General features: G+C 41.2%; 2 protein-coding genes and 1 long non-coding RNA gene across 3 annotated transcripts in view; 2 read left to right on the plus strand and 1 right to left on the minus strand.

The window, feature by feature from the left end:
- DGLUCY (D-glutamate cyclase) overlaps positions 1-3,812 on the plus strand; it is a 52,157-nt gene extending 48,345 nt beyond the window's left edge. Inside the window, exons 15-16 of the mRNA XM_041398034.1 lie at positions 3,492-3,609; positions 3,704-3,812. The gene's annotated coding sequence lies outside the window, so the exon portion shown is untranslated. The remainder of the gene's footprint in view (positions 1-3,491; positions 3,610-3,703) is intronic.
- GPR68 (G protein-coupled receptor 68) lies at positions 41-26,388 on the minus strand. The gene is made up of 4 exons (XM_041398044.1): positions 26,351-26,388; positions 20,361-20,547; positions 19,475-19,578; positions 41-4,268 (listed from the first exon to the last, which is right to left on the minus strand). Exon 4 carries the CDS (start codon positions 4,132-4,134, stop codon positions 3,061-3,063), a length of 1,074 nt encoding a protein of 357 aa, XP_041253978.1. The 5' UTR covers positions 4,135-4,268; positions 19,475-19,578; positions 20,361-20,547; positions 26,351-26,388; the 3' UTR covers positions 41-3,060.
- On the plus strand, positions 3,835-10,266 carry LOC121332534. The gene is made up of 3 exons (XR_005952156.1): positions 3,835-3,960; positions 5,830-5,906; positions 10,213-10,266. It is a non-coding gene; the product is annotated as an uncharacterized LOC121332534 (long non-coding RNA).
- Positions 26,389-26,899: the final 511 nt, after the last annotated feature.

The raw sequence follows: 26,899 nt of genomic DNA on the forward strand, positions 1-26,899 counted from the left end.
GAGAAAAATAATTTCATGCCATGAACATTAATCTCCTGAAGTCCCTGAGGATACAGAGCCTTTAAAGATATAAAATAGTCGAACACATGACAGAAAAAAATCTTAATGCCAGACTTCTGCTAGACATTTAGGTTCATCAAAGATTCCAATCTTTATTTTCTAGATAGATCAGTCTTTTTTTTAGATACTTTTAGAAAAGTATCTTGGAAGTAAAACAGTTAGAAATATCTCCTTTAGAAGTCTCCAAACTCTCCAAACTATAATTATTAAGTAAAATACTTCATATGAATTATTGAACTTTTTTTCCAAAGCCAGTAACCCTGCAGGATGGCATATGTTCACTGCTGCACAGAACTCACAGAATGAAATTGGCATCATTTTAAAAGCAACTGATTTTATTCTCTCTGTGCTACTGACATGTTACACTAACAGGTGCAATGTATACTTCCAAGCACTAACTTTTGTTAGAAAATTTCATTTAGTAAGCTTTTACTCTTTTTTCGCCCTAAAATACAAGTCTTAACAATCAGTTTTCATTAAAGAATACAAAATATAATCATTTATTTCTCTTTTACTCAGGTTTGTGCTTTTAAAATGCCTTCTTGTGTGCAGTCCCAAGCATGGCATTTACTTCAACAGCATGTGCAGCATGTCTCTAGCAAGACATGCTTGAGACCTTAGCAAGCCCCTTGGGTGAATGTGTTTTGACTGAGATGGAAGGAAAAGCTCTGAGTGGGACTTACCTTCCTGCTGTATTGGTTACAGTTTGCAGCCTAAGCCAACCAGTCACAATACAGAAAGGATTGATAAAATATTGGCCTCAAGAAAAAAAAAAAGGGGGAAAAGAAGAAGAAAATCCCTCCTTTCTGTTCTGGGTTAGCAGGTTAAGTGCTGGGAACTGGAGCAGAATGCTGCACTGTGTTACACAAGTTTCCATCTGATTTTGAACTGCAGCAGCTGACCAAAGCTGACCACATCAAAGTTCCAACTCCAATGAGCCTTAATCCCTCAGATGACAATTCCATGTAGTACAGCATGCTCTGCATTCCAGTTGTCTAATTTAAACAGCGTGGGGAACTATAAAGAAGCAACACATAAACACAACAACAAATATTTAATCCTAGAACAAACCATGTGTGTCTTGCAGCCTGACAGATCCTGGGGGTCCCAGGGGTTGGTGCTTAACAATGTACAAGCTCAGCACTCCAGGGAGGGAGTCCCTGCCTTACAACCCCCTTGGAATACACTGCAGATGAGTTGAAAGATTAGGAGAAAATAAAGCTAAACAGTGCTAAGAGTCAGGAGAAAAAAATGCAGATGTAAGGTAATTAATCCAGCTGAGTGGTCAAAGTATAAAGAAATGTAAAATAATTAAACAAACCAAATGTTAACCTAAGCAAACGTAATCCTCTCATGGGACTGGGGACACGAATCATTTCTGCAAAAGGAGGGAGGAGAGGATCTGTAGTCTCCCAAATAGAAACTGTGTGCCAAAACTAAAGATAGTTATTTCAAACATGGTGTGAAAAAATATAAAAAGCAAATTATAAAAACATTCTTTATTAAACACATCCACTAACTATATCCAGTATTGCACTCTCAAGGTGGTTTCCGGAAAACTGTTAGAATATATTCCTTTTGGAATCTGATGACAAGCCAGGCTGTGTTACAATGACATATTCAGACAGCAGGAGTAGACCATCTGTCTAGACAATCTTTTGACTCAAAAGCAAACCAAAGAAACAAAACTGATTGTACTGCTGTAAGTTATCAGCTCTGGGTTGCAGAGAGGAGTTTCAAGGAAACACCAGAGAATTGAAAGGACAAGGCAATATTCACGGTGTAACAGCTCCAGGTAAAAGGAGGTGTGATAAGCAGATTGCAAAGAAGAATCACACAGGATTCATTAGCACAACAAAAAACCCTAAGAAACCTAGAGAGGAGATGGTGCTAGAGACAATACTGTGGAGCACAACTCCCAGGTATTTAAAAGCCATTATTCTCCACTTCTATATTTTGTTTCTGTCTAAACCAGGACACACATCATTCATACATCATATTTTTGCTACTGTATTTACTGAACAATGACCAAACCCTAAACTGTATTATCTGTGGGCAAAAATGCAGTTTAAACAGAATTTATTCAACAGTTTCCCTGACAAATGCATTGTTATTTAATTGCCTGCATGGTCTGTGCAGCACAAGATACACAAATTGCAAAGGACACAATCAAAACCTTAGCAAGGGGTAGTAAAATTTAGATGTAAATACACGTTCTTGAACATAGGGACTCAGAGAAGCACATGGGATCAAAGTGCCTCACTTACTGCCAACCTCTTGTTCTCTTTGGAGTCAACAAACCAAGCTATTGACACCCACTGGAGCCCAGTCTCCTACTTCCAGAAGTCTCTAGGAGCCTTACCATGAGGTCTAACAGTCTGAGGCTCAACAGTGAAATAGCAGCCTGAAGGTCTCAGCAGGTGCTGAGTTCCTTGTGCATGTTCTCCTGTAATGTCCCGCACTATCAGACTGATTGTTTTAGGAATCTGGTTCTGGTGTGGTCTCTGCAGGCTTTGAAACTTGCAGAAGGAGAAGTTATTTCAGAGAGTTACACAGATATTGCAGAAGTGTTTGTTGGGCGCTTTTTTTTTTTAAGTATATATGGGAATATTATTTTTTTTTTGTCTCTGACCTTTTCAACAGATGAAAACAGCTTGTAGAGAATTACTTTCTCTAGATGCTACAGGGGCAAACAGAAAGCAGCTAAAGATGAGTTCACCAGAACTACACACTGTGAGTACTGGCTTATTCCAGTCAGTGAAGTCATCAAGACAAACAGGTCTGAAGTGGCAGCACAGATATGTGATTATAACTGAACTGACTTAGCACAAACTTTCCTCACTATTGCCAGTCGTCCAAGACCTCTAGAAACAGCTTCAGTGCACAGAATTGCTCATAAGCCTTTGGGAGGTCACACTGTTGTAATACATGAAAAATTCAGACAGAGACACAAACACGGCTGTAGCTGCAGGTGTAGGATTATGGTCATTTTAATTAATGCTATAGGCTGTCTGCATTAGTTGTGAAGCAGTCCTTCATTCCAGCACCATCAAGTGGTATTTGTAATAACCCTGGTTGTTGTTCATGCTGTTTGTTGGGAGTTTCAGTTGTGTTTAGTGGATAGGATTCCTTCGTCTCAGTACTCAGATGGCCCAAGCATGTTAGACAAGAGTCTCTCATCTTGACAAAGTTCTGGTAAGTGCTTTCACTGGAAAAACAGTACAATACTGGGTCAGCAACACAGTTGAAAGTAGTTAACAGGAGAGAAATATGGTAAACATTAAATATCTTCTCAGCAAATGAGCAGTTGTTCTCCAACAAGCTACGAACTACAAGTAGGATGTGGTATGGTCCAAAGCAGACTAAAAATATGAAAACAGTGCTTGATACCAGTCTTTTAATTTGTATTTTCTTCTTCTTTTGGGTGCCAGGACTCTTGTGGACAACTCGTAAAATCCCACAGTAGGAGAAGACCAGCAGAAAGAAGGGGAAAAGGAAGCCAGCAGAGAAGCGATAGTAATTGACGTTGTGCTCCCATTTCTTGATGGGGTAATGCTCAAAGCACACCAAGTGGCTCTCAGCATCCATACTGATCTCCCCGTGTGTGAAGACAAGGCAGCATGTGATAATTTCTTTGGCCCAGATGATGATGCTCACAATGGCAGCAGCCTTCATGGTCCGAAAGCGCTGGAACCGAAAGGGGTGCACCACGGCCAGGTAGCGGTCGATGGAGATGCAGCACAGGAAGCCCACGCTGATGTAGATGTTCTCATACAGGATGATGCCACAGACTTTGCACAGCAGCTCGTCGTAGGTCCAGTTGTCGTGCTGTAAAGCATACTGAAGCCAAAAAGGCAAAGAAAATATGTACAGCAGGTCTGCTATTGTCAAATTGCAAAGGTAAATACCCAATTCATTTTTAGCTTTGATCTGTAAATACCCATAGTACAGTGACAGGCAGTTAGCTGGCAAGCCTAATATAAACACAAATATGTACACCACGGGGGATAATGCCTCGTGGATATCATGATTAATATTGCATTTCTCAGTCGCATTCTCTGTGAAATTCACCATCTTCTACTTCTCCCTGTGTATCACTCATCAGGGTGCTCAATGTAAGACTTAATTACATTCAGTTTTCATGTAGAGTTTGTTTCTTCCACAAACCCTTAGGCTGAAGTGATGACTTGCTGCAGGATGTTAATAACCTGAAGATAAACACAAGGAAATCTTTAGAAGGGATACAGTTCTTAAATATATAGTACACTTTTCAGAAAGCTGCCTTTTCCTAGCTCTAAGTCTTTGATAAAGACAAAGCCTCTCTGGGAAATCAAGGTTCACATAACTCCTAGTACGTAACAGAAAAGTGCCAGAAAATTATGTAATCCAGAATCACAAAAAAGTTACAAATATTTGTTGGTTTATCATTGGAGGTATCTAAAATATGATGAAATATCATCTCTGGTTTACAGATGGGGCAGAAAAGCAGTAATCAGATTTGTCTACAATGAAAAAGGTGTCTCTGATAAACCAGCAGCCCACACAGATTTCCTTAGAGGGTGTAGGATGCACAAAACTCTTGATTATTAATTTCTATTTCTTAAATTTCCTTTTATATACAAGATACCATGTAATATGCAGTTCAATTCAGCAGAACAAAAAACAAAGGGAATTTTTAGCACTCTGTCTTACAGTTACTTATAAAAACAATCCTGAAAGCAAGTTATCTTCCTCTGTTGGAAGGACATGGTGAAACTCTGATACAGTGCATCTCCATGGTCTCAGTTCTACAGGATGTGCTACTAAATATTCCTTATTTGCCATCAACTCCAAAACCCACACATTTATCATTTATACACTTGTATCTTTCCCTTTCATCTTCACTGAATATGACTGTAATTGTTTTCACCTGAAGAATCTGGTATAGTCCAAACACATACCCATAGAAGCCATTGCTATGGTATGCTCTACTGAGCTATACTGTAACAGTTTAATACACAAAAACCACTGCTGACAGTGGATTAGCACTCAGTGCTACTAGGTCAAACCTGGAGCCAGCTCACAGTGGTGAAACCCTCAACTAAACAATGAAATACCCCCTCCAGCATTTTGTCACCTCATGGTATATTCACGTGGGCACAGATGCTCATCCCTGGAGGACAGCAGGGCAAACTGTGCCTGGTCTGGAGGGAATGCTTGTTTAACCTGGTGGTGCAGAACAGCAAGACCGTATTTCTTTCAATCTCTCCGCAGAAGATTCAGGGATGTTGGGTCTACCTTTGTAAGGTAATGATGGTACTCCTGTGTACTCTTTCACAGCTTCAGATACTATGGGTTCAAAAGAAGCACTATCCAAAGATAAGGCCTTGCTGCTTTTTCCTGTTTGCTATGCTAATTTGCATTTTTGTCATCATCTTCTGTCCCATCTAGGAACATAAAATTTCTTCCAAGGCAATGCTTACAAAAACATGACCATGCTACAGTAAAATTACTGTCAGCTTTAGCATTTGAAGATGTTACTGTCAAATTATTTTAATACTTTTTTTTTAATAGGGATAGATAGGCTTTACTCCTGTAGAAACTGAAAAAAAAAATCACTTGCTTTAAGCCAGAAAATAATTGCCTGGCTGAAATAAGTGATAAAACCTGCAAAGAATTTAATTTTTTAGCTTCAACCAGCATAATTCCACAGAATTCACAGCAAGCACATACAAATAAAAATTGGGATGTGGTTTTCATCCCTTTACTTTTACTTTTGCTTTCCAACAGAGGGAACGTCATGCCTGGTTTTGGTAGAAATATCCTTGGGAGCTCAGAAACTTTCAGTCATGAAACAACAGGCCAAGGTAAGTTCATCTCCCTCAAAACTTTTAACTCCACTGTCCAATGCAATTTGTGTGAAAGACTGCTCAAGTCTGGCACTCTGCTCTCCTCCACCTCTCAGTCTCAACAGCTCCTTTGGGGTTTAAGAGACTCATGCTCTCCACTGTGGCTGTCAGAACAGTTATAGCTCATTTATCAAGCTCAGCAGGAGAAACGCTGAGGGGACCCAGTCACAGGTACCTGTGGTTCAGTTTGAAGTTTGCTCTAGCAGCTTGCCATAAACTTCCCGTGGAATAAATATGATAATGTTAGCAGTGCTGACATGTACAGCAGAAATCAATCACTAAAGTTATGTACAGAATTTCCCAAACACTGATACCTAGGGGCCATCAGCTCCTCTGTAACACTATGCAGTTTCTCCAAGGCTTCATAACCACCACATATCCCTTCCATCTGCAGACAAGGGCAGTGCACAGTATCTGTGCTGAGGCAGGTTTGATAACCTTGTTACCCCAAACCACTTTTTTAATCCAGAGCTCCAGGACTGAGTTTGTATTTCTGCATTTTCAGCATTTCTGTATAATGATTTTGTGACTTTTACATGTAAGGGTTTGCCTGAACAGGATGATTGGCACACCTTAGTTATTCTCTAAAATACCTAAAATCTGAGACCTGTCATCATATCTACCAGCACAATGCCCAGCCAGTGTCCAGCTCCTATTTGGTCAACAGGGCCAAATAGTAATCCAAAAGCTGTAGACAGTTTTGAAAATTCAGAGCTGTCTTTATATGTCTAGAACTGAGTTTCATTCGGTGTTATCCACTGAGTCATTATGGATCACATTTATGAGGAAAAGCAAATGTACTTTACAGCTGCAGTGTTTTTGAAAATGTTTCTTTTCCTCTAAGAACTCTAAATGTTTTTATCAAATTATGTTTTCATACAGAGAATATAATTCTCTGTAATAAGTAAAATCATTTCTGCTTAGTTTAAAAGTCTTGCCAGAATGCAGAATGTGAAGGAGGCAGCAAAAGTCTTATTGATACAATATTATGGTAATTTAATATACACTTATGATTACAGCAACATTTCCTGCTCCTGGAGGAAATGCTGGATTGGGGTGTTCGAAGGGGCAGGAAGAGAAGGTTGGCTGTAACAAATCTCTTTGCCTTGTGCTAAAAATCCCTCCCCAGTTTCAAAGATGGGGATGAAAAAGAAAGATCCAGATTCTTGTGCAATAGCTGTCTTATACTGCTGTTCTGGACAGTGGCAACAGTGAGCCAGGAAATCCTTCCCTTGTTTCAGCCTCCTCAGTGTGTGGGCTCTGGGCTGCCTTTGTACCCTTTGACCACTCATGCCTGGCTAAGGACAAACTCAGCAGCCACACGGAAATACAGAGGCAGTTCAACTTTTCCCCACCACCATGCACACTAAATATAGCTCTGCACCAGCCAGGGAGTGAAACTGTAGGAATTTTTCAACAAACCTGGTATCAAAGGACTGCACCAGCAGGTTTAAACAAATGGGTGTGGAAGAGCCCACTCTGTTGTTAAGAACATGTGATACAATACTTTACAAACTGTCTGAAAAAGTGGAACATGAAGGAAAGGTGATGCAGGGTATAGAAGAGAAAAGACAAATAGCTCCCCCATTACTTATTGGCTACTTCTAAAGAGAGACGAGAAAAATTTTTAAGTTTCTCTATGAAAAACATCTGGGGTGCAGACAACCATAAAGCTGAAAGCAGATATGAACAGGAACACACAGGCATTTCTTTTAGAGAGCTTTAATATGGATATAGTGCAGCTGTGTGACTTCTTATTTTTTTTATCATAGTTTATGTAACACCTTCAGTATCACGAATCTGCAGTCATTTCCAGGCAATATTTCTCTCTCCTATATGCCCACATTTTTTAGATGATACCCATCTAAGCCTAAGTCTTGGCAATATATTAGAAGACTCTCTCCACCTACATGAGCTCCAAACAATTCTCTTGTTCCTGGATTAAAAACAAAGGCAAGGATCCCAGAGCTTCAGAAAGCCTCACTTTTTCATGGTTTAAACAAGCCAACTTTAATACTCACTGGAGAGTTCAACAACAGTTCTTTTCCTTCCCAACTCCTGTGTGCCTTAGCTGTTAACAAACACATGACTTGCCCCTGCACCATGAACCATGGGCAGCTCACGTGTTAAGTGCTGCCTGCTGGCAATGGCACAGGAAGCAGCCAGAGCCACTGGCAGCAACAGCCTCTTCACCTTGGACCAAGCAGTAGCATGGAGCCCAGGGGGACCTTTTCAGTTTCAGTGACACTGCTACAATTTTCATTGTAAGAAACCTGTCTGCAACTAGGCCTACATTTTTTGGCAGAGACAAATGGGACTGAACCAAAGAATTTCCTTGCTGGAATTTGCAACCGTTGTGCACTCAGCTGGTCTCATCCACACAGCATCCCACCTCCATTAACAGGGAGTGTAGCAGGCTTGTGTGCCTGCACGGTCTCTTGCTATTTAATCTGTCCTTGCACCTGTCATACAGTGCAGACAGGCCTGAGTCACTTGGCTGTCATTGCAGGACTTCAACTGTCCTGCAAATCTTGGAATCAGAAATCCAGGGTGGTTTCAGTTTAGGATTTGGTGCAGGTCATTATCGACACAAACACCAGCCCTAAAATTCACATGCTAAGCTTCCTTCAACACTTGCAGGTTTGTCAGAATATTTGATCCTGTTTCACAAAGCCTGGAAGCATAAGGTCAGATAAGAAGGCAGGGAAGTGATGAGCAGCAGAAGAGACTAGGGACTGGTCAAACAACATAAAATAAGAAGGAAAGGCAGAGTAAGTTTGAGGGAAAAAAGTAGAAGAAAGCAGAAATTTGGGTGAACCACCAAGTATGAAGAAAGAGCACAATGATATTTGGGTTTAATCAGAAAGATTATGATGTAAAAGATGGATCTGTTGGAGCACAGAAACAAGACAAGAAGGGTGGAGCACTTCTACAAGGGAAGGATGAGAAAGTTGGAGTAGTTCAGCCTGGAGAGGAGAAGGCTTTGGGAGGACCTTGTTGCAGCCTTTCAGTACCTAAAGGGGACTTACAAGAAAGATGGGGACAGACTTTTTAATCAGGATTTGTACCAACAGGACAAGGGGCAATGGTTTTATACCACAAGAGGGTAGAGTCAGACTGCATACAAGGATGAATATTATTATGATGAGAGTGATAAAACACTAGCCCAGGTTACCCAGAGAGTTGATGGATGCCCCAACCCTGGAAACATTCAGGGTCAGGTTTGATGGGGCTCTGAGCAACCAGGTCTAGTTGAAGATGTCCCTGCTCATTGCAGGAGAGTTGGACTAGATGGCCTCTAAAGGCCCCTTCCAAACCAGACCATTCTGATTCTAGAAGGGTATCAAGTAGAAAGAGCCATTAAAGGCAATGAAAGATATTTCTAGTAACACAAAATAAGTAAAGGAAGAGAAAGACAAATACATATGAAGCACAAACATAAATATATATATATTTATTTTTATAATATAGAATTTAGATAATATAAATAATGTATAATAATTGTATCTATATTATGTATTATATAATCTATAACATATATATGTTATATACATTTATATAATATATAATATATAGTTTATATGGTATATAAGTATATTTATATTAAGATAGCTGAAATATTTGCGGTTGCTTTTTATTCCAATCTTTAGAACAAGAATTCTTAACCAGTGTCTAGCAAAATTATTTTTAACAATAGGATGGGGAATAGAGAATAGATCAGCAAAGGCTAACAGATATTTTAAAAAACTATGTGCACTCCAGAGGATTTAGTCGCAGCAATTTGTGTTTTATTGCTGGTAATGTTTCAGAAATTATGACAAATTGGGGTAAAACAGACATAACACTTTCTTTTGTGAAAAAGAGGAGTCAAACTGAGCTTCTGAACCAAAGTAATTTACATCTGTACAAAATCCATTCAGTGTTTGTAACTTGCAAGTGGATTTTTCTAATGTGAACATCTGACTACAATAATTATTACTCTGTATATCTGTTTCAGGTGAAGGGAACTGTAAAAATGTTCTGTATATTACAAATTACTTCTGTCATTATCAGATGACTTGTCTTATAAACCTATTGTCAAAGAAGGAAGTCAGCGACATTTTTTTCAGAAGCCACATAAACAAAAGACTAATTAGTCATCAATGTCCAATTTTTCCTAACACAGACATGCAATTTTTTACAGTCTAGAGAAAATCATTCCATTTTCTCCCTCTTTTGATATTTTGATAATTCCATGTTCTGTTTCTATACCTTTCCATGTCAGGTTTTTATGACTTTGGACTTCTTTGTTTATGCCTGCACTTATAAAGGACAACTTGAGATGAAGGGCAACGGAAACAGGTAGGATAATTAGTACAGTTAGTCCAATATGATAGAATCATAGAATAGTTTGTGGTGGAAGTGACCTTAAAAATCACCTAGTTCCAACCATGGGCAGGAACAGCTTCCCTAGACCAGGTTGCTCAAAGCCCTGTCCAGCTTGGCCTTGAACACTTGGGGATGGGGCATCCACAGCTTATCAGGGAAACCTCTTTCAGTGCCTCACCACCCTCACAGTAAAGAATTTCTTCTTCCTACTATCCAATCTATACCTACTCTCTTTTAGTTTGAAGCCATTCCCTCTGGTCCTATCACCACATGCCCTTGTAAAATGTCTTCCACCATCTTTCTTTTAGGCTCCCTCCAGGTACTGCAAGCCAGCAATTAGGTCACCCTGGAGCCCCCTCTTCTCCAGGCTGGGAAATCCCAATTCTCTCAGCCTTTCCTCACAGGAAAGGGTGCCCCATCCCTCTGATCGTCTTGGAGACCCTCCTCTGGACTTGGTCCAATAGGTCCACATCCTTCCTGTGCTGGGACCCCAGAGCTGGATGCAGCACTCCAGTGGGTCTCAACAGAGCAGAATGGAAGGGCAGAATCCCCTCCCTCACCCTGCTGATCATGCTGCTTTGGATGCAGCCCAGGATATGTTTGGCTCTCTGGGTTCCAAGTGTTCCTTTCCAACCTCTCATCCACCAGCACCCCCAAATCCTCCCCAGCAGAGCTTCTCTGACCTGTTCATTCCCCAGCCTATGTTGATACCAGGGGTTGCCCCAACCCCGGTGCAGCACTTTGCACTTGGTACTGTTAAACCTCATGAGATTCCCATGCATTCTTCTTGAGCTTGTCCAGGTCCCTCTGGATGGCATCCCATCCTTTGGGTGTGTCACTCCTCTCTTTGGTGTCATCTACAAATCTACAAATCTGCTGAGGCTGCACTCAATTCCTTTATTTATGTCATTAATGAAAATGCTAAATAAAACTGGTCCCAGTATGGATCTCTGAGGGATACCACTTGTCACTGAGGTCCTTTAGGACACTGAGCCATTGACCATGACCCTCTGCATGCAAGTGCTCCACCAATTACTTATGCACCTAACAGTCCACCCATCAAATCCATCTCTCTCCAATTTATAGAGAAGGTTGTTGTGGGGAACCATGTCAAGGCTCTACAGAAGTCCAGATAAATGACATCTGTGACCCTTCCCTTACCCACTGATGCAGTCACTCCATCATAGAGTGGAGCCATAGGCTGATGAGGCAGGACTTGCCCTTGGTAAAGCTCTGCTGGCTGTCCCAAATCACCTGTCCCTGATGTGCCTTAGCACAGTGTCTAGGTGGGTCTGTTCTGTGATCCTCCCCAGGCACAGAGGTGATGCTAACAGCTGGGTAGTACCCCAGGTCTGCCATTCTAGCCTTTTAAAAGATGGGTACAATGTTTCTGTTTTTCCAGTCACCTGGGACTTCTGACTGCCACAACTTCTCAGGGATCACAGACAGTACCTTGGCAAATACATGTTCCTGTTCCCTCAGACTACTCACTCTATCCACACTACCACTTATTCTTTATCTAGTATTAGGGCCTTTTTGCCTCACGTGAGGGCTAAACAACTGGTTGAGCACAAGAAAGTGCTGAAAAAAAAATCTTTGGAAAATCCCTATTTATGGTAATAAGTTCATGCAATGTGTAATTTCAGGCAAACAGTCCAAGTAGTATCAGGGAGGTGAATCACAGCTGAAATTAGTCATGCTATAGCTGCCTCAAAGCTTGAAAAAATGACCCTCATTTGCCCCCGACTTCCTGCTGTAAAAGATCAACCAAGTGGACAACATGACCCTCCAAGTATTTCACTGCTGAGTTACTGTGACTATATCCTACCCACAGGGCACATGTTGAAGCTTTGTGTAGGACTTGCTCATGGCCCTGGAGCCAATGAGTGTATTGAGTACAGAACAGTGGGTGGAGGAAAACACATCATACCACTTCCTGCAGACATCTTAAATCACTCTATTACTCAGAGAAAAAACTCCAAATCTTCCTTTCCCCTGAAATAAAACTTCAACCAAGTCAGTGTCTCTCCCTCTCCCTCACAATCCTTCTTGACACAAAAGACCAAAAAACCATCCCGTCTCTGTTGGAGAAGCAGCAGGCAAGTAATAATCAGTCACAGACAACAGAACTGCTTATAATTCCAAACGTGTACACTGATCCTCATTGAACAGGACAATGCAAGAAAAGCCAAGATTACACAGTCTTATTAGAAACCAAAAAGTCATGATCAACATACAATATTAGTAAGGAACAAGAACTAGAACAACTGTTGTACCCTAGGATTGAGATATAGGAACTTCACCCTTCTGAGTTAAATGAGCTCTGATTCATTTTACCATTTACAGCCTTGGGGAAAATCATCCTTCTGATTCATTTTCCTAAACTGTATTATTGCCTTTTTTGATGCTGCAGCCTGCTCTGACAACAGCACAGTGCTACATCAGGCAATGATATCTTGCACTGAAGTCAGTGACTTCAGCTTGAATTCATATCTGTATTGCATTTCAATGACTTTTGACTTTCTTGGATTGTCAGTGTGTCCCTGTAGCCCCAGGACTGCCACATAGCCCCTGTTTCACAGAGTGGCTACCCAAAGGGAGCCATGGGAGTCACCCACAGATGTCTCTGCAGCCTGAGTATGAGCCATCCATTCACATATCATGGGCCATAGCACACTGCCAGCACCCTGTCCTGGCCAGTGCACCCCATCCTGGGCAGAGCACCCCATCCTGGGCAGCACACACCAAGGCTGAGCAAAGAACTGGCTGTCAGCCTCTACCTTTGGCCAGGTGCTCATGCCCTGGAGCCAATGAGTGTATTGAGAACAACTTGCTCTGTACCCACATGCTCACGCAGAAAGGGAGTGAAATGCCAGCAACATGCATGGCAGTCCTTTCTGTCAAGCTTCCCCAGCTTCACTCAAGGGAAAACTTCTTCAAAAACTGACAAATTAGAGAATGAAGAGGGGGCCAGATTATCTTTCTGCTTGCATCTTTTGTAATGCCACTCTGAACCCAAGGACCAGCACATCATACCCTCCAAACAAAACTATCTCAGTAACTAAAAGTCATTTGGAAAGCAGCCAAACACCCATCTATACAATTTTTTTCTCCTTGTTTACTGATAATTCAACAGACAGGACTTATTGCACAGTGCTGCTGACAAGCTTGGGACATCCATAATCAATGCTTGACTAATAACACTTGACAATCAGCAAAGGCTGCCAAATAGAAAAATTTTGCTTGCTAGGTCTAACTGAAATGTGGCTGAAACTCTGGCATGTCTAAAGAGATTGAGCAGATCTCCCATTTAAGGAGAATGTTTGCATTTTCATTATTTCATGCATCAGCAAACAATGATACATTCCATAAAGTAATTTCTTTTTAAAATGCCATCTTCTGCATATATGATTCAGTATGTGATTCATTTTGTACTGTGGAAGTTTTAAGACATGGTAAAATGAAAAGCTGCTTACAATATTTGAAGACGTTTCCCTTCCAGTCCTCATTTTTCTTTGACTTAATTATTTTTCTTCTGTTTGGATTTATCTTAATCAAAGAGAATAAATTCATAATGGGATAGGAGCCCATTTAACTGGAGCATCTAACACTGTGTGCACTGCTGCCATTGTAAAAAACAAAAATCATTCTTTTGTGCCTTTGTACTATTTGTGTTTCCAGCTTACACTGCTCACCATTGTGCACATCAGACATGTTTCTGTTCTAGGTCTAATTCTTCTTAGTCTAGCACACCATCCGCCCTTCCACGCACTCCTGTTTAGCTATGCTCATTTCCTTTTAGGCTCAATTGAGTCTTTTTTTTGGCTCTTGTTCTATATTTCTGTATTTCTTCCTTAGATACAGAATTGGAGGGGTGGTGTGTGGAGTGCATTATGCATATGTATTTGTGCATGTCTTCAAATAGTTCCCATCTAGTTGGTAGAAACATAACTCTGCTAAACTATCCCTTGTTGCTATCTTTAATTAAATTTCTTCTCTTTTTTTCAGTTTCCCTTCTGGAGATTACCCAAGTTTCCTGTAGAACTGACTCAATATTCACATGGAAGACATGTTCCTCCATTGTTATTTCTCTGTGTTCTCACGAGAAGCAGTGTGCATTGCAGAAGGTTTTCCTCTGGCCTCTTTCCCTCGTTGCTGTTCTTGCTCCCTAGATGACTATTGAAAATGTCAGTCCTTTTTTTTTTTCCACTTGAGGGTACAGGACTCCAATAACCTAGTTCCCAGTGGATTAATCACTTTGAACAAAGCGCTGGAGTCTGTGTCTGCAGGTTTGCTTACATTACCATTTCCTGATTTTCCATTTCTGGATAAAAGAGGTTCAACACGAAAACTGAGAAAAATAGTGGGAGAGGCATGACCTCATAGAAATGCAAACCCCCCACACCCCCTTCTTTAATAGTATCAAAGAAGAAATTCACAGCAAAAGCAACAACCTTGCTGTAAACCATTCACACTTCCAAACATGCTTCTGACCAGAGAAAAGGGAGAGAATCAAATGCTTGTTATAGGGGAGTTCTGATGAACTCATGAGGAGATGGAAAAGCTGGCACAGGAGATGTGAGATTCCAAATTGAGAGCTGTTCAGAAATCCAGGTCCTGCTTTGGGATGGAGGTGTAAAACCAGCTCTGAAATTTGGACATATATTCAAATTCCAAATAATGATGTTCTGACATGATAGTCTCAGGGATTTTAGTTTAAGCCACTTGTAAATTTAAGACAATTGCTATTTTAAAAGCTATGTCTGAACAGTTCTTAAACATGGAGGATAAACCAGATACACCCTCTAATTAGATATGAGTAGACACTAAATCATTATCCATCACAGAGTATAAGCTCTCCTTCCTTGGCAGAAGGAAGATGAAATGTTTCCAGGTATAAAATGAAAACATTCTAATGGTTACTAAAATACTGAGTTAAAAGCAAGCCAAACCAGAGATCTCTGAAATATTTCCATTCTTCCCTACTAATATTTTAGCATTTTATTCAGGTATTATTAAAGTGACTGAACTTTGATAGTTCAATTACATTTGCTTTTGTAATTAATTCGTTATTATCTCCCCTTCCTCTGTTGGCAACTCAACCTCTCTTCAAAGCTTTGTGTCTTTACTGCTGGCCCATAGGACACAACAAGAGAAAGGAAGCTTGAGACCTTGCTGAATAAAGCAATAATGTTCAGAAGGGAAAGTCCAGGCTCATCCTAGCAGCAATGGCTCTCTGTAGCAATACCTGAGTGGAGAATGGCAGGAGGACAGCTCCTGTGGAGCAACAGGAACAGCAGCAGAGTGCCCTCTCTGTTACATGTAGGTCAGATCAGTTTTGCATTTTTGATTCTGGCATGGTGACAGATCTGAGCCTAAGCAATCCCAGATCAAACTCCAAGACTGTTGGGAAGGATGAAAGTTTGACAAGAAAGTCTCACAGATATGTATGCTTAGCAGAAAGATTTTTGAACGTAGAAGCTGAGGAAGGAATAGAGATGGAAGCAAATTTTGATATAGAAGAAAAAAATTGCTGAGCCAGTCTTACTGGATAACCAAGGAGGCAAATGGTATGTTAGTTAGAAGGGGGTTTTTATGACTTAGAGCAAAAGATAAACCCACCTCCAACAAGAAGATGAGGTCAGATCAGTTTTGCGTTTTTATTTTATTCTGGCATGGTGACAGATCTGAGCCTAAGCAATCCCAGATCAAACTCCAAGACTGTTGGGAAGGATGAAAGTTTGACAAGAAAGTCTCACAGATATGTATGCTTAGCAGAAAGATTTTTGAACGTAGAAGCTGAGGAAGGAATAGAGATGGAAGCAAATTTTGATATAGAAGAAAAAAATTGCTGAGCCAGTCTTACTGGATAACCAAGGAGGCAAATGGTATGTTAGTTAGAAGGGGGTTTTTATGACTTAGAGCAAAAGATAAACCCACCTCCAACAAGAAGATGTTTTACCGTGCAGAAAGATAGCACAGGCAAACAAGTCAGCAAATGTTGCAAGTAGAAAAAAGGTCTCAGAATTTTCCACTACAAGAAAACTGAAAAACAACTTCTAGCTTAAACTGTAATGTACTAACTTTTAGTGATTGGAGAATAGTAACATGAATATGGTAATTATAGTAGTTGTGATAGGCTATAGATAAAAGTTAAGGTATAGATTGGTTCTACTGTACTAAGATGCTCAGTAAAGAAAAGTATATAATGCATTTGTAACCTAAACTCAGGCTCTCCAGGCCCGCCTGCAGATGCAGCTGACAGCTGTAGGTGCAGGCTCTGTCGCCTACGACCCTGGACTGCTGTAACACCTTGGATGTAATAAACTGCATTTGGAAGAGCCGCCTGGAGTCCCGCATCTCTCATTCAGGCTCTTACACAAGACAACCCAGCTAGAAGGAATTTCGTTGCCACAGAAACAATTTCTGGCAAGAGGGCTCCATGGAGAGGAACAGAGCATGTACTTTCAGGTGAGTCTGTTTCTCACTCTCCCTCTAACAGGGTTTTAAACCTATTGTTTTCACTTTTTCAGAAAAATTAGCTACAGCTTCCAGACAAAGTGCCTAAAAAGCTCTTGTTTTCCTACCCTATTAGCAGAGTTCAGAATGGTGTTTCTAGTGGAGAAAAAGTGTTACAGTGGATGTATCCCTTAGAGAATAAACTGTAATGTTTTTCTTAGCTGCTCTTGCTTACTAATACGTTTAGTTAAAATTATTGGTCAGTTTCTTCTAAACATTAAAGCTGTTCTGTGTCTTTTCAAAAACAATTGCCACCAGCTGTCAGGGTCAGCAGCTCTGCAAATGCTTCAGCTGGCAGAATAATTCATAACAAGCAATAAAAGCACTCAGAATAAGCTTTATAGGAAAACTAAACATATTAGAGGAGACAAACAGCTAGTTATAAGGTAATGAGCCTCACAAGGCTGCCATGTCTGGAGTTCTCTTTCCACAGTTCTTCCCTTACAAATAATTACCATGTTGTGTAAATGTCCTTGTGAGTGGACATAACTTCCTTTAGTTACCACCACACTGGCACAATACAGCCATCACCAGTGAAGCCCCAGGGCACCAAGAATGCACCCTCAGGTCAGGACTAGAAAAATTGGAAGGGAAGAAATTTTCTTCTCCATGCACTGTTCACTGGGATGCCATGAAAACTCACATTTAGTGCATCAGCTGGTTAACCTGAGCGACACCATCCACAAGGCTGGTAAGGTGAGGAAAGTTTACTTTAATGCCCTCAACTTTGAACACCTGGTCCTGTGCAGCTGTGCTCAGCCACAGGTAAGAGGCTTCCTGCCTGTCTGAGCTCACAAGCAGCCTCAGGCTCACCCTAGTCAGTGACATCTAGTACAATGACACCTGTGTACACCTAGCTCTGCAGAGACTCACTTCCCTCCCTTCTCTTCCCTTTCCCCATATCCCACTTCTCTCTTTTCCTGCTGCTATTAGATTGCTTACAGTCCTCAGATCCAGAGCAAAGAGAGTCAATTTTTGTCCACCAACCACAAAGTGAAATAAATTCCTCTCACTCAAGGTGTCAAGTGAAACAATTTTTTAATGAGATATTGGAACCACCAAATCTTTCTTCATTTAAAACTGTGATATTCAAATCACAGTGCTGTGATGTAAACATTGTCACCTCTGCTGTCACAGAACAACATACTTGTCTGATCCTATAAACCCAACATTTTCTTACAGTATTCTTCCTAGACCCTGTAAAGACTTTTAAAACTTTGGGGATGTACTTTCCATGTTATCATCTCTCCTACAGTTGTATAGCACTGAATGTTAAATAAACTGGAAATGGCATTCTTCTGCCTCTTTGCTCATGTAACAGAAAGGCTTTACAAGTGCCTGTGCAGGAGCAGCCTGGTATGGGGGAACAACACACAGCAGCAGCAAGACGGGGAGGCAGAAAGGATAGGGGCGAGGACAGTAGAAAATTTTGTTTCTTCAAAGAAGAAATGAAAGAGTGGGTGTTAAATACACATGATTGACTACCTTTCACTGGCTTCTTGATTAAAGAAAACTTAAAAGAGGAAGTGGTTAGACACTCTGCTCTTCTGGGACTAGTGTGAATGCAGGGTGCTAGTGTGGAAAAAGTCACAGTGGGTACTGACTAAGATACTGCTCAGAAAGTCCCATAATGCTCACAGTGACACTGTCACATCTTATGAGCCAACATGTAGCCATTTTTACTTACTTTACTGTTAAGTTCCCTTATATTTTTATTAATAAATATCTGCATGTGTTTTGAACAGGACAGGACAAGGTGTTATATTCTTCTAAACTCTCTATTTCTTAGCTTTCCTCCCCATGCAACACACAAAAGAAGAAAGCATCAGTCAGTGAATTGCTTTTTTTTTTCTTTAAAAAGACTTACAAGCACATGAAAAATGTTCTCATAACAAGGACAAGCTACAATAACGAACAAGTTATTTATCCTACTGAAAAAAATTACTTTCTCACCTGATGGATTTCACTTCTCTAAACAAGCCCTCACATTTCAAGTTTTCCAAGCCAGATTCTGAACAGCAGGAAGAAAAGTGGCTTGGTGTTTGGAAAATATAGTAATGACATACATTTGAGTTACAAAGACAAAACTATATAGGTGTACACAGAGCACCCACACATCAAGGTATGTGGTTTAACAATTTCATGTTAGGTGTAACTTTTGGTTTGTGGTCTCAGGAGAAATAAAGTCACTTGCTAGTCTTCAAAATATCTTGTATCTACTCAACTCATACAGTACTAGTAAATGCTCTGAAAATTACTCCAGGAACTTATCTACAGGCCACTGCTCTGATTGCTTGCTGCAAACAACAAACAGTTTCTCAGTTTATCTTAACAATTTCCTTTCATCAATACAACTTGAACATTCAGCTTTCCTTGTGCCTAATTGGAACTCAAGAAATTTTTTTTGGGGAAAACCTTTATTCAAAGTTCCTGTTAGTAAGAATTTTGCCAAGGAAATTAATTTTGAAGTTGTGAATTTTTTTGGACATGTTGCTTTGATTGAGTCCTTGGAGTACCTCGTTGTTTTGTTTTAACAACTCAGCTAGAAAAATGTCTCACCACCTCTCCAGGAGTGAGACCCGCTCAGTGATGGAAAATTAACTTGCTTTCAAGAATGAATAGATAAAAATGAAACTCACCTGTTAGCAGAGTCTATGCAAAGTGAAGAGCACAAAACTTCCCTTCTCCTCACTCCTGCTCAGGCTGCTGGTGAAGCTTGTCCTCCTCCCAGCTGTGAGCAAGCCTGTCCGTGAAACAGCGCAGGAAAGGAGGAGGAGATTGTGTTTCAGCTCCTGTGCTCTTTATGGTTCATCTGTGAAGGAGTCAGCCCAGCCCAGCCCTCTCCTCCCTCACCCACTCATTCATAAGAGAGAGAGATGAGAGTGCCAAGAGCAGGCACTGAATACAGAGATTGCAAAGTACACGGGGTGGTGTTCCCAGCCGTCCCCACCGGCACACACACTGACCCGCAGAGAACTGCACTCTGATCACAGCAGCTGGTGCAGAGGCCAAATCCAGCTGCTTCCAGCTTATCTAAACACACACAGATGTTGCCTCATGCAGGCGTATTGAAAAGTATACAGAGTGTTAGTGTTGTTATTAGTATCATTTACAGTAAATTGTTTCTAGAGCTCGAGGAGGTCAGACCATTAAATCCAAACACAGCAGAAGGTGATCACTGCACAAGGAAGCATCTTCCCTCGCTGTGAAAGAGCAAGGACTGTGAGGGAGGGCAGTGCCTTCCTTTCTTGTCTGTGCAGCCAGACAGACTGCAAAGGCATAAACAGATTGAAGGGCTTGCCCAAGGCCATCCAGGAAGGGTGTAGCAGATGAAAAAGCTGACCTCCTGCTAACTCACACCCCTACTCCCACAGGAGTGAAAGCTGCACTGTGGGATACGTTTAAATTGTCTCACTCAAATTGAAACACACTACTTTTAAAAACACAGATAAATACAAATTACACCATTGAAGCTGGAAATAAAAGCTGTTACCAGCTCGGGCTCTAAATTGGTGCGTAACTTACCTGATGCAGTGGTCTGCCATGCAGCTGTAGGGACACCAGTGGCACTGCATGGTCAGAGCAGCACCCAACCAGAGCTCCCTTCTGCTCACTGCAATGGGCAACAGTGCTCTGAGGACAGCCAGACACAGTGAGTCTGGAAACAGGAATCCTGTGCAGGGAACTCCAAGATGTCTTGTTCGTTTCCAACCTAGTGGAAAGCAGAGTGACATAAGCACAGAAAAAAATTAGAAAAAATTAACCAAAACAGGAAGAAGACACAAGAATATTTAGAAAACTTGGAAATACTCCAGGAGTACCCATGGCTAACACCAGAAACAGTATCAAAAATAACTCTGCAATCCAAACACAGGCAAAGGGCTCTTCAGGTACAACAGGCTCCCAAACAGCAGAACCCTTCCTCTGGCAGGGCTTCTGGCAGATCAGAGATCTAAAATTATCTGCAGGGTTAAGAAACGTCTCTGAGTTTCTGAGGAGGGAAGCAACAAAAGAAAATAGGAAGTTCTTTGACACGGTCATGAAAGGCTGCAGCAAGCAGAGAACTGTCCTTTGCAGGCTCACCGTGCTGCTTGGAGGATGTCAGAGGTCAGGCAGCACACCTGGCTGAACAGGCAAGGCACAGCCTCCTGGAAGCACAGCCAGAGGCTGAACACCCTCTGCAGTATTAAGAAATATGAATGGTTGGTGTCAATTTTATTAGGACTACTGGGAATACTTCCTCTTCTGATTATTTATTGTTGTTGTTCGTGGTTTAAATTTTTTTTTTACTCATTTAATCTTTATTACTTATTTTTAAATACATATATAACATTTATTAAGAAAATCACCCAGACTGGAACCTTTCAGGGAGTGAAATAAAACATTTGTTTCAACACTTCTTAATCCAAAGTTATGTACCCTTGGATACTGCAACACTTTTATTGAAGAATTTATAAAAGATGGTATTAAGAAAAAGAAATGCAGTAACTTCCTTAGAAGTATGTGCACTGTTCCTGAGTAAAAAGCAACAGGGCATTATACTGGGCTGTTGCCTTCCCTGAGAGACTGTCTAGGGCAGAGACCATGTGGTAGCCAGTTCTCACTGGGGCTGCAGGGAAAGAATCCCACCTTCTGCAGGGTCCAGGCTGCAGGTAAGGAAGAAGCCCTGAGAAGACCCACAGACAGTGATTACCCTTTGGGTGACAGGGAAAGCAGAGCTACTGGCAGAGGTAACACTGTGGGCAGTATCTCTTTCCTGGTTCCCACCTTGGCTGCAGTTGTCCTGTCATGCTGATGTGTGTACATGCTCAAAGATGTGTTACACCAATGCTGGATACAGGTGGGCGGAATATCCAGAAAGCACTGCCTGGACCTTGCTCATCAGACACAATACAGGTCTACCAGAGCAGGCTAAAAGGCAGCACTGACCCATGCAGCTATGAGATTACACCTTGTAAGTGGAGCAGAAACAATGACTTCCACAAACCTCCCTCTCAGAAAATTCAGAGGAAAATAAACTCCAGAAAAATCCTGGGTTTGTTTCTTTTTCGTCCAGACATTCTATTTTCTTTGTCTCAGCATGCAGATGCTGTAAAGCAGGTAACTAAAATAATGGGATTTAGGGGCTTGGGCCATCTGCCCTCATAACTTCCAAGGATGCAGAGCCATGTGTTGCAACCTCCATCACACACAGTCACTGCGTGCTGGCAATATTTAAAACTCTCAAAATGAAAAGAAATAACATTTTTTGTAGCCTTTTCTGTCCATGAATTATACAGTAGTTTTGAAAGCTGACAAACAGCTATTACTCACTGCAAGCAGCAATTCTAGCTTTTCACTCGCTTTGGTCAAATCATTTTAATGTTTGTGATGATTAAGTAACACTTTTGAATTGAATTGCTCCTGGCTTGTGTATGTCAAAACCAGAAGAAGCTAGATTAAAAAAGAATGGAGCTTAACTGGTTTTATAAATGTCACAGATGCCATAGAAATGCAGCAGGAAGGAGGTAACCTAGACCATTTCCTTACCCATTGAGGAAAGCTAGACTAGCTCCTCTAGAGCTTCAGATTCTCTTAAATTGCCATTAAGGAAGAGTCTGCCTCACCTCTTGCAATGTCTCCATACCATGGTTAGGGCTGTTCTTAAGAAGCTTGCACTAATATAAAAATATTTACTTTCCATGTTTCCAATTAATTTATGTCGTTATTGCCCTTCTGTGAATGTACATGAAAAACAGACTATTGCTACCTTTCTCAGTATCAATCATTTAAATGTCTGAGGATTAATCATGCTGTCCCTCTTAGATTTTTGCAGATTAAGCAACCCCACTTTTCCAGTGTTTTTTGTAGATAATATTTTCCAGGCCTCTGCTCACCCACACTGGTCTCATTTCCAGTCACCAGCATCTCTCCTTAAGCACATTCCAGCAGAGGCCCTTTCTGGCAATGTTGGCATTAATTCCAAGTACCTGATCTATGCCTTGCCTGTGAAGGTCAACTTTCTGATGAAATTTGATTTAAGTTCTGTCAAGCACCCATTTTGGTGAGGAAAAGAGGAAGACAAGTAAGTTCTCTCTTTTGCAGACAAGCCACAGAGACATTCCCATTTTGTACAGCTGAGTAACAAGAACTTGCTAATGCTCTTCCTGCTGCTACCCTAGAGTCCCTGCCAGGCCAGCTCTTACACTGCCTGGTGGAGTGGCTGTGCAACAGAACACTTCACTTGTTCCAGAGGTTTCACTGCAGCCAGGCATCTTGCTTTATCCAGCTGTTCTCCTCCTATTTTCCTTTGCTTCTGCTCCTGTTCCCATCTGCACTGCACCATGTGGTATTTTTAACCTTTCCTACAAGTTAGAAGGGCAACAGGTTGTTCACAGGAACATGTGAACTTCCAGCACGAAGGTTTCTCTGTCCTCGCTGGTGGTGTTTTCCAAGCTCCTTCAAAATTTAAAATCAAAAGCACTCAAAATGTCCTACTTTTGCTCACCTCAGTGGAGGCAGGAACCTGGAAGAGCAGCAAGGACTCAGTAAGCTAGGCAGCAACAGCAAACCATCCCCACAGAGCTGGGTTTTTTTGCCAGATAACATATGCCTCTCTAACTCTTTCCTGAGGCAGAAAACATGTTTAATTTACACTGAAAATGCAATTTAACAATCTTTTGCACCTAGACTGCAAATGTCCAACATAGAGACTCCATTTTACACACTAGAAATGGCTTCATAGGGGTGAACTTGGCAACCAAGTAATACCAAGTGTGGTGGCTACATGTGGATTACCAGCCATCACCTGCAGAGGGTTAAGGATCAGCTGGCCTGTCCTAGAGTGCTCTGTGGTACAGCTGCAAGCACCCAGTTCTTCCCTTTGCATATAAAGGCAGAAAGGCCTCACTCTTACAGAGGAGTGAAGAATGAGGTGGTATGAGCATCACACAGCTATCCAGGAGCTTTGCCCATTTCTGTTGACAACACTGAACAGTGCAGACACAAAGGAAGTGGAGAATGTAGAAATTTCTATGCCAAGATTATCAGAATTAATAAAAAAGTCAAAATCTCGACGTCAAGGGCAGTGAAATTATCAGTAGCCATTACAGCTACTCTAGAATCCAGGCTAAAATACCTCTGCTCTTGTTATCTACAGAACAGACTGAATTAATTCTTCCCAATTATGATGCCCCTAGAGACACTGGCTTTGTTTACAAGGACCCATGGATGATTGTGGATGTGTTGATACACTATAAATGTATGCATGAACTTCCATTCAGCTATGGAAAAGAAGGCTGGCCACAGGTAAGTGGAGTCCATCAAGAGGGACAGCCATGTGGACTTGATCTCCTGTGCTGCTCCTCTTCCCCCTGTTAACAGGGATTTGGGAATTTTAGCTTGAGAAGAACTGTAGTCATAAGGTAGCCCATACACCAGTGCCCCAGTGTGGTGAGGAAGATGGGCCTAAATGCCCTTGAACCAATACTTCAAGGACAAATAGTCCCCAATCTTCTATCGAAGCATGAATGTTCATAGTTCCTCAGATAATGGTGTTTGCCATAAAACACTGCTACAGACATCACGCTAAAAACAATAGACAGGGGTCACTGAGTTCACTTTTTGCTTTCCTTCTCACATTCAGTTTTAGACTCCCCTCTAAGTATATTGCCCTTTTCCAGATAAACCCCATTAAACAGGTGTTACCTGAGTTTAACATGTGAAGGGAACATTTCTTCTGATTTTACTTATAAAAATTTGTGTGGATGAAATTTGATACAATAAAGTCTTGTTGGTATCTGTTTTCATTGATTTGCCTGATTACATAAGGAGAGAACAAGCACATGTTCGTGGGCAGGGTGGGAATTCAGGATCTGCCAAATGGGACTCTGTTACCATTGATATGGCTGCTTAAATAAACAAGGAAAAGAATCTGTGTTCACGGGAGCTAAATGTAGGTAATAGAACTGGGCTTCAGGAATTCCAAGTTTTTTTCAATTAAAGAAGCCAAAATAAGCAAGGAAGGAAATTCTGAAACAATGAAAATGATGTGGAAACTTGCACTGTTAAAAATACTGAAGACTAAATAGAAACAATATTGCCTCAATATGCAAACAGTGACATGGATCTTCTTAAATGCATCATCCTATGAGTAGTTTTAAGTGTTAGGTAGTTCCCACAAAGAATAAAGGTAATACTCTGGGGTGAAGAACAGAAAGATGTCTAGTGCTGGCAAGGAGAAGTCACAAAGGAAGGAAATTTGCAGGAAATGAAATAGGCTTGGCCAGACTGTAGCTGGTTGCACTATCTAAGCTGTAGGACAGGATCTAGCAAGAAGGCTCCTTCAAACACTTCATGCAAAAAATTTTCTACCAATACACCACATGGTTGCTGTTGGAAGAAGTAGTTTTAAGAGCACACCAAAACACTAAAAATATACTGCTCCCCATCAAACATACATAACCCCACCTCCTTTAAGCCTCAGCTACCCAGGAGCAAGATGCCACTGTGTGGAAACACAAGACAAAACAGCAATAGCAGAGGGATCCTCCTGCCAGTGGAGGTACCAGAGCTGTGCTCTGGAGTGCACACAACGGTTCCCTCACTGGATGCTGCTTTAAACCTTTTGTGCTCTAACTGATCTAAAGCTACTCTGCATGGAGAAGGAACAAGTGTCTCAGAAAGCTGGGAGGCATGATGGAAACAGAGTACATAAACTGTACAGTCCTGATTACACCATGCTGTTAATGCAGCTTCCTAAAATATTCTACCCTTTTACAGCGTTTACTGAAGGACCAAAAATGCTGTGAGCAAGCTCAAGAGACTGAACTAATTGAAAGTTACCAACTTCAGCTTAATTTTAGTTAAACCCCAACTAAATTGACAAAAGGTCTGTCCCATACAGTTTGTGCCTGCCTGTTTTCTCCATCTGCCTTTTCACAGAATCACAGAATATACTGGATTGGAAGAGACTCATAAGGAATTGAGTCCAATTCCCTGCTCCTTGCAGGACTATCTAACACTCAGTCACATGACTAAGAGCATCATCCGGATGCTCCTTGAACTCTAACAGGCTTTTACACTCCAGGGAGCAAGCAGTCCTTGTTCAGAAGATTGCAGGTGTAAAAAAAGGTCCAAAGATTTTTTCTTCACATAAATTTCCCTGATTTACATGATTTCTTCTACTTTCACTTATAGCCATAAAGGTCCTACAGGGGCACTGAAACTGACTGGGAGTTTTGCACCTTGTAGAAGGCTGAGATACTGCAGCTGAACACCCCCTGCAGCTCTAAAACACACTTATCTCTGGATTAGGTATTTTGTAGGCTCACAGTGCACAAAAATGCAAGTCCAGGTTCTGCATAACTAGAGAAAAAAAAAATTATCTTGCAAAGGTGTAAGGAAGAAATGTTTCATGTGTTTAATAAGAAAGGGATAATTTTGTTTAGGGAACATAGGCTTCCAAATCACATAACCTTCAAAATACCCTGCCAAATGGTAAAACAATCACAGTAGTAGCCCTGTGCAACACTCACCTCAGCTCTTCAGACATACTTTTCCACTTCCAGAAAACTCCCTCTTCCCTCCAATGCAAGTCTCTAGAGATGCCTCAGCAGTCCACTGGCAAGTTGTGCTTCTCCATCTGGAATAGCCTTCTCAAATTCTCATGTTCTTCCTTAACAGCATGTTCCCAAACAAAAACTGTGCTTTTCTTGCCATTAGCGCATCTTGCACTTCCAGACCGCTCAACAACTGCAAAAGTGAGGTGATCTTTGACTTGTAAATTTCAGGGTTTTTTACATGGAGAGGATGCTTTCTGTTCCAAGTGTGGAATCCAAAGGCAGCCAGCACGTGATATTGGAGAGGAAGCAGGAGGATTTTATACTTTTATCTGATGATGTTTTCTTAAAGCAGAGGCCGTTAAGCTCTCCCATTAACCCTCTTACATCATAAATCAAAACCATTATAACACCATGATATTCTATTAATCTGTTTCATTTCATTAGAGCTTGGTGCAATGAGTCTCACCAACAGCTTCATTTTCCCTTTCCTAAGCACTCTCTCCTTGAGCAGAGTTTCAGATC

This window comes from Onychostruthus taczanowskii, unplaced genomic scaffold, assembly GCF_017590055.1.
Source record: "Onychostruthus taczanowskii isolate IOZ18803 unplaced genomic scaffold, ASM1759005v1 scaffold1, whole genome shotgun sequence".
Taxonomy (NCBI): domain Eukaryota; kingdom Metazoa; phylum Chordata; class Aves; order Passeriformes; family Passeridae; genus Onychostruthus; species Onychostruthus taczanowskii.